At 41.4% G+C, this 13,312-nt stretch overlaps 1 protein-coding gene across 2 annotated transcripts in view; it reads left to right on the top strand.

Annotated features, from left to right (window-relative positions):
• EPHX1 (epoxide hydrolase 1) overlaps nt 1-11,439 on the top strand; it is a 45,501-nt gene extending 34,062 nt beyond the window's left edge. For both annotated transcript variants that reach the window (XM_084622923.1, XM_084622924.1), the window contains 5 exons: nt 578-707; nt 1,525-1,739; nt 5,629-5,737; nt 7,081-7,206; nt 10,689-11,439. In XM_084622923.1, coding sequence (XP_084479049.1) covers nt 578-707; nt 1,525-1,739; nt 5,629-5,737; nt 7,081-7,206; nt 10,689-10,914 — 806 coding nt within the window. In that variant the 3' untranslated portion in view covers nt 10,915-11,439. The remainder of the gene's footprint in view (nt 1-577; nt 708-1,524; nt 1,740-5,628; nt 5,738-7,080; nt 7,207-10,688) is intronic.
• Nucleotides 11,440-13,312: the final 1,873 nt, after the last annotated feature.

The following is a 13,312-nucleotide window of genomic DNA, read 5'->3' as shown; positions in this document are numbered from 1 at the left end:
GGCCAGTCCTTATCAGTTCTATCTGTTGAAGCAGCTTGTCTGCTGTGCTCTGTAACATGGGGTGCTGTTATTTATCAAATAGAGTGCACAGTATTAATTCATCTAGTGATCTTGGGGAGGAGGCAAGAGGAAAGAGAAGTTTGTTTGGTCTTCCAAAGCTGGGCAGCTTCTCCAATAATGTTTGTGTGGTTTATGTTCGCACCAAGTTTATGGACTGACACAGAGTGTGTGTATTCTGGAAATGACCCAAGGCATGGCAGTGGACCATTGTATCACTGTTGAGGCTTGAAGTTTCCAGCTCTGGCTAACCTGAAGTTTTCTCCTTGTGGGAATACGCTGCAGTGGCAGTGCTCAAGAATACCCACTAGGGGCTAGTTTAGAGCAGCGTTATAGTCTCCAGGGAGACCACTAACCCTGTGGTAGAGCATGTGCATGAGTGTGGAGCGCTGGTGGCGGGGTGGGAGCTCGGCTGTTCGCCTCCTAGGGCTTTGACAGCACCACTAAAAAATACTGTCTGTACAGTGTGGTAGTTGGTAACTGTTAGTCAATAAAACTTGGTGCCTTTTGCTCTTCACAGGCTTTAATTCTGTGAGTGCCGCCTGCATATTTTATAAATTGATGTGCAGGCTTGGATTCCATGAATTCTATGCTCAAGGTGGTGACTGGGGCTGGCTGATCTGTACCAACCTGGCCCAGATAGCTCCCAAGTGAGTATTCTTTAAATCGTAAATTTAATGCTCATGCCTGTGAGGGTCTCCTGACTTGCCTTTACCTGGGAAGCGTGTAATTTTCCCCTCTGGATTGCTCTGCACACAGTCCTGACCTGGATCACCATTTCCGCTCAGGTCCTGGGCTTCTCTCAAATAGAGATGGCCCGTTGTGTGGTGCTTTTGGCATGGCCACAAGTCAGGTCTAGCAAGGGACCCAGTATGAGCATTTGAACCCTTTTCTCTGGAACTGAGTCTAGTGGACTGTGCAATAAACATTGTCCTACTAAACTGTGAAACTGATCAAGCTGTGTACTCATCTTGCAGCTTGAACCTGAAAGGCTGGGATGGGGGGGCCAGTGGTTTGAGCTACAACAGAACCCTTTGGTTGGAACTAGATAAAATGCATCTAGTGCAGGGGTTCGCAACCTATGGCACACGTGCCAAAAGCAGCACGCAAGCTGATTTTCAGTGGCTCTCACACTGCCCGGGTCCTGGCCACTGGTCCGGGAGGGCTCTGCATTTTAATTTAATTTTAAATGAAGCTTCTTAAACATTTTAAAAACCTTATTTGCTTTACATACAACAGTGGTTTAGTTACATATTATAGACTTGTAGAAAGAGACCTTCTAAAAACGTTACAATGTATTACTGGCACGCGAAACCTTAAATTAGAGTGAATAAATGAAGACTCGGCACACCCCTGCTGAAAGGTTGCCAACCCCTGTTCTAGTGCATTAAATTTATGGATTAAAAATACTTGTAATTTAGTTTCCAAATACTATTTTTGTTAATTTTTATTTTTTATTGTGTTTAGCCACGTGAAAGGCCTTCACTTAAATATGGTTTCAGTTACGAGCATGAGATTTACACAGCTGCTGTCCATTCTGTTGGGACGTTATTTCCCAGGACTCTTTGGTTTCCAGGATGAAGATGTCAGACGGATGTTTCCTTTCCTGAAAAAGGGACTCTATAGGATCTTGGTGGAGGCTGGCTATGCTCACATACAGGCTACAAAGCCTGACACTGTTGGTAAAAAGACTTATTACTGTAAAACTCCACAGAAGAGCCCTGCAGCAGGACTGGGATCCCATGGGTCCTGTAGGACTCGCTGCCATAATAGTGGGAGTGGGTAAAATATACTTCATTGCAGGTGGGATTGGGTGGACAAAAAAAACAGATTGCAGTAATTTGCGGGAAAACACTTTAAAACTTTTAATACTTAAATTTAAGCGAGGGGTAGAAAGAGATTTGATGTCTATTATAACAGGAGTTAAAGTATTTTTTTACATGGTTTAAGCGAGGTTTGTTTTATTCTTTTAGTGGTAAAAATTGTATATGAATTCTATTTATATATATAGTAGCTTAACCAACCGTGTTTTGTTTTGTTTTTTAAGTGGCGTGGGGGATCTGTCTCATGGGATTTGCGGGATCTAAGGTTTTTGCGGGTGGGAGCAGGATAAAAATACAAGAAACAATACGGGAGCGGGTGGGAGTGGGTGGTGCAGGGCGGGACAGGACAGGACTGGGATTAAAAGAATAATCCCACGCCGGGCTCTGTTCCACAGCACTGTGCACTCATCCTGTGATCACAGGGAAAACTACACTTGGAGCTATTCCATTTTTTTCTTAAATACAGAGTACATTTCAGAAAATGTGCAGAAAATCAGTGTTTGCAGGGGGAAAAAAATACTGGAGGTTTGTGTTTTCAAAAGGTATGCACCTATTCTGTGCATGCAGATAGCAGGGTTGTGCATGCATATCAAGTATTTAGGTGCACATGTGGCCAGCTGTGCAGCTAACTGGCCCTTTGAATGCACAAATAAGTAAGTTGCAAGTAAAAACTGGGCATGCAGTTGTGTGCCTGACCCTCTGTAAATGGCGTTGGCATGTTTTTTAGTTTATATAACTAATGTATTTATACATATCCATTAAGACTTGTCCACTTCTATTATGATGTTATGGGGTTGCAAAGTCCATTCCTACCACCACATTCCCGATAAGGAGTGTAGTCGCTCAACAGAGAATGCATCAGATATTAAACTGATGCTACATTTGATACTGAAAATGGCCACATTTATTATTATACCAATGGGTTGTTCCTCATAGACTATCTAATTCATTCAGATCGCTAGGCCACTCTGGTAACTGTCCAGGTGAGACTTAAAAGTGGGAGACTTAAGAGCTGCAGTGCTCACCCACAGTGGTACACGTCTGAACTGGAGAGATTGAGACACCTACCCAGAATACCCCCTCCCCTGCCAGCCAAGTAGTTAGAGCATTCTCCTTGGAGATGAGGAACCCAAGTCCTTGTTCCACATCAGGCAGATGAATCCAGGTCTCCCACATCCTGAATGAATGCTCTAACTACTGGGATAAATGTGATATGAGGGGCAGGGGGCAGCGTCTCCTCCTCCTCTTGTATCTTTTGTGTGGATTAAAAATGTGCTCAAATCACATCTACAGGATCAGGCCCCAAAGGCAAGGTAAGTGGGGAATGCTTAGTTTGTGAACCCTGCTTGGGTTTAGGCATGAGTTAGGTGCTGAGCTGCTGGGCACTTTCAAGACTTAGGCAGCTGAGCACATGCTGAAATTTAGGCTCTTCGGTGACCTTAGTGGTGGAATATTAGGAGCCTACAGGGTTGGGCAGGAGCAGAACAGGAATTTTGTGGATGTCAGTGGACTAAATATTGGACTTAGGTTCCTGAAGTGGCAGTTAGATGCTTAAGTCTCCCTTGTGAATCCCACTCCAAGTGCTTCCATTTAAAAGCACCTTTTGTAACTGAATGGGACAACTGACTCTAGAAGGTGGAATAAGACACTTAGTTTCCTTAGCTGTATTCAGTTAAATTACATGAGATTGAGTGAAATATTGCTGTGCTAAAAGAATTGTGCTGTAATGCTTTTTTATAAAATGTAGCCACAGAAATTATATTGAAGAATAATAGCTGTTTTTTAAGAATGCTGCAGTATATAATCAAAATGGTTACCTCAGACTAAAAGTCCACAGTGCCTGGAAAAAGTTCTGGCTTACTTTCAGAGATTTTTTTTTTTTTTAGAAAGTTACTAATCACTAATTAAATTATTTTGTCCAATTAACTTTTTAATTTAAATTTAATTAATTTTTTTTAAAAAATTACAGAAAAAACAAACAACGATCTATGCATAAACTTCTCATAATACATAGACTTCTCATAACACATTAATCATTTGCAGCTATACCTTAGTTATACTTAAGTCACTAATTAAATTATGGTTAAGGATAGCTGATGGACTGACAGGTGACTGCAGTTGGCAGCTCTGCTTCTCCTGCTGCGGAGTTTGCTGGCTGAGAGTCTTGATCCTACAAATCATCTATGATTTGTCAGAATGGAACTTTCAGGCTGTGAATCATTGGTAATTTGGTGACTCAGGAGTTGCAGAGCTGGAGCCAGGGGCATTACTGGAATTGTGGTGGTAGGGGAATATTGAGGGGAGAGGAGGGCATGGCAGAGGCTAGATTACCCGCTGAGCACCTGTGGAGTTGTGGTAGGGAACATTCCCAGGGGGAAGGATAATGTGTGTGCTGGATGGGGCTTGGTCAAGTGGGGGAAACCAGTGCTCAGTGGGATGTCCGATGAAAAGGGTATGCTACTGGGAGGGCATGACGGACAGGGCAGGGATTCTCAGCCAGTGAACTATGGAGCTTTGCTAGCTGAGTAAGCTGTCATTTGACTGTCCGTTGACAGTGCACCATTTGTGCCATTGTATTTTATCCACATTGGCACTTAATTGAGTTTATGCCTACAAATTCTTGGGGAAATGTGCACTGATTGTTGGTTCACTGCAGTTGACTGAAGCATTTTGGGATGTGCATGAAAGTTGCATTTCAAGTGAGCATCAGAGAACAATGGTCCTTTACTCCTGCAGATGTCTCTAGTGGAGACAATGCCTCAGTTTTTCCCATTTGGAAAACGGAGACACTGATCTACTCCGCCCACTTCACAGGGATCACTGCATGCCTACGCAGTGAAATTGGAAAGTCTGCTATTCAGGCTAAAAACTATTATGACAACATTTGGTAGCTTGCTTTTTAAGCCTCAGCCACTAGATGGTTAAAACTTTGCTAGCATTATCCCTGTTTAAGTAAAAGCTGTTGCTAACATAATTTTATCCAGGAACCTTAAATGCACCCCGTAAGCATGGATGGGGTTTTAAAGATGCTCGTTCCTCATTTCAGTATCATCCTTTAGAAGCCAGAATTGGACATATGTGAAGCTGCAAAATGTCAGGATCCCAAAATCACTGAAAACTAGGAGAAACCCTTATGGCACCCAATGTTAACATATTCTGACTTGGGAGCAAAAACCTAGAAGTAGGTGTAAGCTCACTGTCGAAGCTGAGTGCAGAAAATAAAGAGCAGAAATGGTGAAAAGCAAACTCTATAAAGCAATGGGTATTTGTAATATAGGACAAGATGGAATTCCCTAAAAAGAGTTTGTTCTGTTTGATACAATGTGCTAAATCCTGCTTGTCTTCTCTTCATACAAGTAGCCCTTAAGGCAAGCAGAATTTGTCCCAGTAATACTCTTAGTATTTGACAGTAGCTTCCACTTAATAACAGAGGCAAATCTTACGTGGCACATAAAGCTTAATCTTATTGGTTTGCAGAAAAAGCCATTAGAAATATGACTCTTACATTTAATTTTAAATACATACAGTATCCGAGTAATGCTGAGTCTATTACCATGTTTAATGATTAGACAATAATAGGTTCTGACTTGTTCTCTTTACGATAGCTTAAAACGCCCTCCCCCTGACCCTCACAAAGCTGTTCCAACCGCTGTAACTGGTCTGTACTATAATGGGGAGCTTCTAAGGCAATTGGAGATTAATAGCAGGGTACGCCAGACTTATTTTTAATTTTTCTCCTCCTTTTCAGGCTGTGGCCTGAATGACTCTCCGGTTGGGCTGGCTGCATACATCTTGGAGAAGTTTTCTACGTGGACTGATCCTGAATTCCGGAAACTAGACGATGGCGGTCTAGAAAGGTGGGAACAACCTCTTCCTCTGACTCACCATCGGGCTCTTGCCCTATTCTAGAGGAGGTCACTCAGCCCAGACTTATGTTTAGATCACATTAGTCTCTCAAAGCTCTGTTGGCATAATTTGGTTTACCTGCCATCCTGTAAGGAAACTGTGTGGCCACAATAAAACAAAATTACACTTGTGTTGGCAATCATAGGAAAGAGGCCAAAAGTGAATGGGCCTTGAAGACTGATCTACACCCTCACACCTATCTGTGATCCCTCCAGGCCATGGTAGAGGTACACTGGCAGTGTATGGAAGAAACTTGCCCTGCCACTGCCCATGTGGTGTCTGTTTTATGGATAAGCAGAGGACTTTTCGTTTCTACGGTTGTCATTCTGGCACCTCTCACTAGAACTAATATCATATTTAAAAAACAGCAGAGAAAATGTCAGGGAAGGTGGAGGGAGGAGGAATCTGGTTTATACCAAACACCAAAGATTTTTTGCTCACAAAATACCATTTCTGATTCAATCTAATGCAAATCTTTATCTCTTCACAGATTTATTTACTTTAAGATAACCATTGTCATAAAAATGTATACTTACAGTTTGCTACTAATGGGTCAGTCTTGGCTTGGGGTAGAAATCTGTGTGTGAGATTCTAAAGAAGCCCTAAAACTTGCTGAGCTACCTGGCTGAAGCTGAGCCAGACTGCACATTAGAAAAAGGCCAGTGAAAATTATTTGAATATAATGTCTCCCCATGACAGGTTTACTGTGGGGTATGAAACCTATATTCATAGCAAAGATTGGCCAAGTTTCTGTAGTTTTTTTAACTTAGTCTTTTATTGAAAACGTATGTTAGTGTTTAGGGTTTATGAAAATAAATGACACAAGCTGCCCAACATGCTCTTCTGGTCTCCCCCTTCACTGAGGGGACGATATAGATGGTGCTAGTTCGTGGCCTCTTTTGACAGTGTTATTGGAGCTGGGATATTTTTTGGAGTCTGTCTCTCTTGTAAGGATGTTGAAGTGTTAGGCTTTACATGTCTATATGAGTGCTAAATACTCAGGCTAGCAGGAAGGGGGAGTGCTAAAATGTTTGGGCTTGCAGGAATGGGCAATGCTAAAATAGTTGGGGTAGCTCTGAAATACTTGAGCTAGTAGGAATGGAGGGTTGGGGTGAGGAATTGTGTCAAGTCCTTTCTGAATTAGGGTGCTAGTACTATTTTTCGTTAGCCATTTTTGCTTTAATTTTTATAATTTAACCAAAGTAAACAGCCATAAAGATTTGAAATGATTATTCTACCATAAACTAAACTACATTCAACTCTCCTGAGGCCATTTCTATGCTGACCTTTTCAGGAAGTACTCTCTGGATGACCTTCTCACTAACGTCATGCTCTATTGGGTGCCAGGCTGCATGGTTTCTGCAATGCGTTTCTACAAGGAGAATTTTGGGAAGGGGATTGGTACGCAGAAACATGAGAAGTAAGAGGCTTTCTTTACGTGCTCCTCCTTGAATTTGCACATACATGTGTGCTAGTGACACGGTGTGGGTTAGTGAATATTGTGGGGGAGAAGCTGCATCACAGTATGTATTTTGTGCATTGATTGGACAAGTCTACTTCTTGACTTTTGCTGTATTTTCCAAATGTGTTGCAGTATGTTGCTCAGCAATAAGAGACTTCCCTACAGCAACTCTACTGTTAAACTTCTGGTGAGAATTACCATGTTTACACCTTAGTGAAGTGAGAGAGAGAGTGTGCAAACAATTTGAGACCCTAGTTCAGCTAATGAATTAAACTGTATTTGCCATCTTGACTAAATCTTGTAGTCAGCGTTCACTTACATAGCTTACACCCTTGGTCATCTGGTTTTGTTATCCTGCTTATCTTGATTTGGGGTGAAGTTTTCAAAAGGGCTTAAATCCCACTTTCAAAATTGATTTAAGCATATAGAAGCCTTTGACTCATTGAAAGTCAATGGTACTTAGGCGCTAAAGGGGAAGAGTTTCAAAGACCCGAATGGGAGTTAGGCATCTCATTCCCATTGATTTTCAATGGAGGTTAGATGCCTAACTGACCTTTGTACCTTTGGCTACATATTCAGTAGAAATGGTGCAGCTGTGCCGTGGTGATGTTTCAATGTAAATGCTCACTACAGTGATAGGAGGGGGATTCTCATTGCAGTAGTTAATCCACCTCCCTGATAGGCAGTAGCTAGGTCAAGGGGAGAATTATTGTGTTGGCCTAGCGCTGTCTACACCAGGTGTTAGGTTGGTTTAACTATATTGCTCAGGGATGTGGAGTTTTCACACCCCTGAGCAACATTGCTGGATCGACCTAACTTTTTACTGTAGACCTGGCCTTAGAAAAAAAGCCTCTTTAAGTCACTGTTGAAAATGGGACTTAGGTTCCTAAGTCACTTAGGGCCAGATTTGCAAAGATATTTGGGCACCTAAAGATGCAAATAGGTCAATAGTGTGATTTACAAAAATACCTGAGCCCTCTCGAAATCAGTGGGAATTAGATGTCTATAGGGCTTAGGAACTCTGAAAATCCCAGTAGGTGCCCGTTTGCATCTTTAGCACCTTAAATACCTTGAAAATCTGGCCCTTACATCCTTGTGAGAATTGTACCCTTGGTTTACAACAAATGCAATAAAATCCTAGAAACTGGACCCGTGAGGTTATAACCATTTGCTTCCACTCCACCTGCCTCTGCAGAATTGTTCCTTACAGTATAGTCTTGTGTACTTTGTGCAGTCCAGTTTTAAATGGCATAGATGGGAGAGTTTCACCCACGGGAGACTATTCCACAGGCTGAGCGACCTCAGTGCTATGAAATATTTCCTGATATCCAGCCTAAATTTACCTTTGTTCAATTTCATCCCATCATTCCTACTGAAAGCCCCTTGGAGCATTCTAAATGATTCCTTTCTATCACTGCTGTTTACACCCTTCAGATACATAGACTCTTAATACATTTCCTACCCTTCAGTTGTCTTGGCAAGTTCCCCATATTTAGTTCTAATCTTCCTTCCCGCATAAATAACCCATCCAGTTCCCTCATAGTTTTTGTTGCAGTCCTTTGAATTCCTGTCAAACACATGATCCTTGGTATAGTTTGATCAGACTTCCATTCAGTGGTTACTTCCCCCCTTCCCCTTTCTCTGGAAGGAACCTCCGAGGAACCTCATCTAATCATATAATCCAACCTCTTGTAATGAGGTGGGACCAAGTAAACTTATACCATCCGTGACAGGTATTTGTCCAACCTGTTCTTAAAAACCTTATGATAGGGATTCCACAACCTTCCTTGAAAACCCATTCCGGAGCTTAACTAACCTTATAGTTAGAAAGTGTTTCCTAATATTTAACCTAAATTGCCCATTACTTCTTGTCCTACCTTCAAATGGAAATGGAGAACAATTGATTACCTTCCTCTTCATAACAGCCCTTAACATATTTGAAGACTGGTATTTGCTCCTCCCTCAGTCTTCTCTTCTTAAGACTAAACATGCCCAGTTGTTTGAAAGTTTCCTTATAGGCCAGGTTTTTCTAAACCTTTTATTTGCTTTCCTCAGGACTCTCTCCCATTTATCCACATCTGTCCTAAAGTGTGGCGCCCAGAATAGGACACAGTACAATTACCTTCCGCATCTTACATACGACAGTCTTGGTAATACACCCCAGAACATTAGCCCTTTTTGCAGCTGCATCATGTTGATTCATATTCAGTTTGTGATCCACTATAATCCCAGATCCTCTCCACTAGTACTGCCACTTAGCTATTTATTCCCCATTTTGTAGTTGTACGTTTGATTTTTCCTTCCCAAGTGTAGTACTTTGTACTTGTCCTAGCTTGGTGTCATCCATAGATTTTATAAGCGTACTCTACACTCGATTACCCAAGTTATTAATGAAAACATTGTGTAGTACTAGATGCAGGGCAAACCCCTGCAGTACCCCACTAGATATGCTCTCCCCAGTTTGACAGTAAACCATTGATAACTACTCTTTGCATGTGGTCTTTCACCCAGTTGTGCGCCCACCTTACAGTAATATCAGCTAGATTATGTTTCCCTAGTTTGCTTATGAGAATGTCACGTGGGACGGCGTTGAAAGCCTTACTAAAATAAGATACATCATGTTGATAGCTCCCCCACTCTTCCACTTGGCCAGTAACACTGTCAAAGCAGGAGGTGAGGTTGGTTTGTCATGATTTGTTCTTGACAAATCCTGGCTATTCCTTATAACACTATTATCCTCTGATGCTTACCACTTGATTGTTTAATAATTGTACCAATATCATTCCAGGTATTGAAGTAGGGCTGGTTGGTCTGTAATTCCTTGTGTGCTCTTTGTTCCCCATTTTAAAGACAGGTTCTGTGTGTGCCCTTCTCCAGTTCTCTGGGACCTCACCTATCATCCAGGAGTTCTTGTAGATAATTGCTAACAGTTCAGTGATTGCTTTAGCTAGTTTCTGAAGTATCCTGCGAGCTATTTCATCAGGTCCTGCTGACTTGAATACGTCCATCTTCTCTAAATATTCTTTAACCTGCTCTTTCCCTGTTTTGGTTTGCATTCCTTCCCCCTTGTTCTTAACGTTAATTGTGTTGAGTATCTGTGCCCCTTCTGAGGGTACTTCACAAACTGTACGAAGTCAGGTCCTATATTTACATAAAATTTGAAGCCACGTCCTTTTAAAGTCTTTTCAGGAATTGGAGGTGATGGTGTCTAGTAGTTAGAGCCAGGGATTGGGAGTCAGTTGGATTATATTCTTAGCTCTATCACTACCCTGTCGTCACTTAACTTTTGTCTTAGTTTCTCCATCTGTAGAAGGGGAATATAATTCCTATTTCAGCTGGGTTCTGAGTCTTGCTAACCTGTTTATAAAGCACTTTGATTCGCTATTGAAAAGTGTTCTAGAAGGACAAAGTTGTTTTCTCTTCTCTCTATCCCCTTTCAGGCTCCCTGTGCAAGTGCCTACAGGTATTGCTTCCTTCCCCAATGAAGTCCTGCACACACCTCGGTCCTGGGCGCAGCAGAAGTACATCAATATCATCTCCTTCAATTTCATGCCACGAGGTGGCCACTTCGCAGCCTTTGAAGAACCGGAACTTCTTGCCGCAGATATTCAGCAATTTGTGGGGAGAGTGGAAAAGGAGGAACTCTGGCGGGAGAAGGGAAAATAACTCCCCTGTGTGAGGTGCCTTTAACTTCAGGCACTTGTGACCTCAGTATGGCCTGTGTTATGATATGGAAGCTTCCCTTGAACAAGATATAATAGAAAATAAAATAGAGCAGCTGTTTATTCAGATGTAGTATTCTTAGGGTGTAATAGTTACTCTTCACCAGCAGGCTGAACTGAAACAGTATAAGAATGTAAGATGAAAATGTGTCTTTTCACATGCAGAACTCTGAATGTCAGCATTGACACCTGTTAATTCTCTTTGCTTTGGAGATGCAGCGGGGAGTAGATCTTGTTTGATTTAGATGCGTCTTTGGAGGAGTAAATTTCCTTAGTTACTACAACCATGTGGCATCTTGAGATTTTCAGCTGATGATAATCTATATTCAGGGGTTATGGCGTCACTTCTCTGCTAATAATATGCATTAGATTTCTGTACTGAAAGGTGGGAAATATAGCATTTTAATGCATAACTAACTGAACTACTGCAGCAGTTAATCATTCAATAAAGAAAAGCCTATTAAACTTCTGTGGTGAATTTTTAAGCTCTGTTCTGAGCAAAAGGAAAAACCTGACCTGGAAGGTTTTTGCTTACTTCCTCCCTTGCTAATATCCCAGTACGTTTCATGCTGTGGCATCTGATTGTAATGAGATTTCTGCTAGGCATGATGGGATGACTTAACCAGTAACAGGAGGATTTGGGAGTCTGGGATGGAAGGGAAATTTTAAAAAAAAGTTCAGCTCAAACTTCTCCAAATGCTGACTGTCCCCCAGCTCAGTAGGGACATGAGCAACACAATCTGCACGTGCTTTACCTCTGTTTTCATTAGTAAAATATTCTGTTGTGTTCTCACTCTATTCTCTATTGCTTGCAGGCACAGGCTGTAAATGAAGAATCATCCTCTTGTTCCTAGAAAGAATTTGCTACAGGGAGGGGCCTTTTTTGAGTTATTCCAGGTACACTGTGGTGAAAGTGCTTTCCCATGGGGATGAGAGGGTGTTTGCAGGCCCTGATACGTTCCTTTTTTGGTTAAGTCCTTGGCTTCTGGACACTCATATTTGTCTTCCTTTCCTCATACCCCCACGTGTGGTCTTACATTTCAGGGCAATAGGTCACCCTGTCACATCTTTACTGCTTATGCAGACATCTGCTACAATATCAGGAAACATTGCTGTATACTAATATAAATGAATATTTCCCCAGGGACTGATCAGTCACAGCACAGACAAAATAAGTGGAAGTGAAGTTTGCTATATGATGCCTGCCAGATCAGTTTTCTAATGTGAGTAAGTCGAAAGCTCAGAAGCAGTTTCATTTTCTTTCTGGTGTAGCTCTACTTTTAGGGGCCAGGTCTGAACAAAAGGAGGTAGAGGAAAGTAAATGAGTCTGTTCCAACTTCTTAGGTTACAGCAGCCCTCCCAGGCCCCGTCTTTAACAAGACAGTTGTTTTTTTCTTTTAAATGTTCCTGCTGATGGTTCAGCGTTTGTTGCACTGAGTAATTTGAGACACCGATGATAAAGCCCACCAGCCACTGAGAGAAAATGAGTGAGCACCACATTCTGTACAACAAAGGAAACAGAATTTTATATCAGTTTTGTCAATTTTCCATGTTAAAATTTTTTCTTTTACAGAGAGACACTGTAAAGGCTACAAGAAAATGGAATTGACTGACCAGATCTGGACATAAAATTTAGGTTTTTCAAAGATCAGTAGAAATATCTGTCATTAATTTTTTATTTTTAATTAAGTTTGACTCAAATGTTCCCGTTGTCTCTTATTCAAGTTTCTAAAATACAGAAATCCAATTGCAGCAGGAGCGAATACTCTTTTCTTCATCTAGGAAGAGTGAAATGCAAAGCTTACCACCATATAGGGTGAAAACAACATTTTTTTAAAGTTACATTTTTAGTCAATCACACCTGCTAATAACACAGTTAAAGTAGTATGTCCAAAACTTTAACCTGTGTCCTGTCACTATCATGATCACGTGCATACTCAGTTTATTTAAAAAACAGAAACAACGCACCCTGCTGTCCACTTCTTGCTTTATTTATAACAACACCTAATATAGAAAACTTGAAGCAACCCCAGTGTCTGAATTGCAAGTTATGACATTATCCAAATGTGGTGATGGAGAAGATCTGTTTGCATCGCCTCTTTTATGGACAAAACTCTGGTGTGACCTTAACAGCTGGTTTTGATATCTGGCTATCACAGCTTTGAGCAAATTATACCCGAGCGTTGGATGGAGGACTCATTAGCGGAAGCGTATGGTAATTGGTCATATTCTTCTAAAGGGTTCAAAAGAAGAGCCAGTCAACATTTTTTTGAATTTTCATGTTCTCCATTAGTTGATGATTGTGATGCAGCGATGATGAATAATGCTAATAAGAATGACGA

This window comes from Lepidochelys olivacea, assembly GCF_965140295.1.
Source record: "Lepidochelys olivacea isolate rLepOli2 genome assembly, chromosome: 3".
NCBI classification, from domain to species: Eukaryota; Metazoa; Chordata; order Testudines; family Cheloniidae; genus Lepidochelys; species Lepidochelys olivacea.
This window is presented reverse-complemented; position numbering and strand designations above follow the sequence as displayed.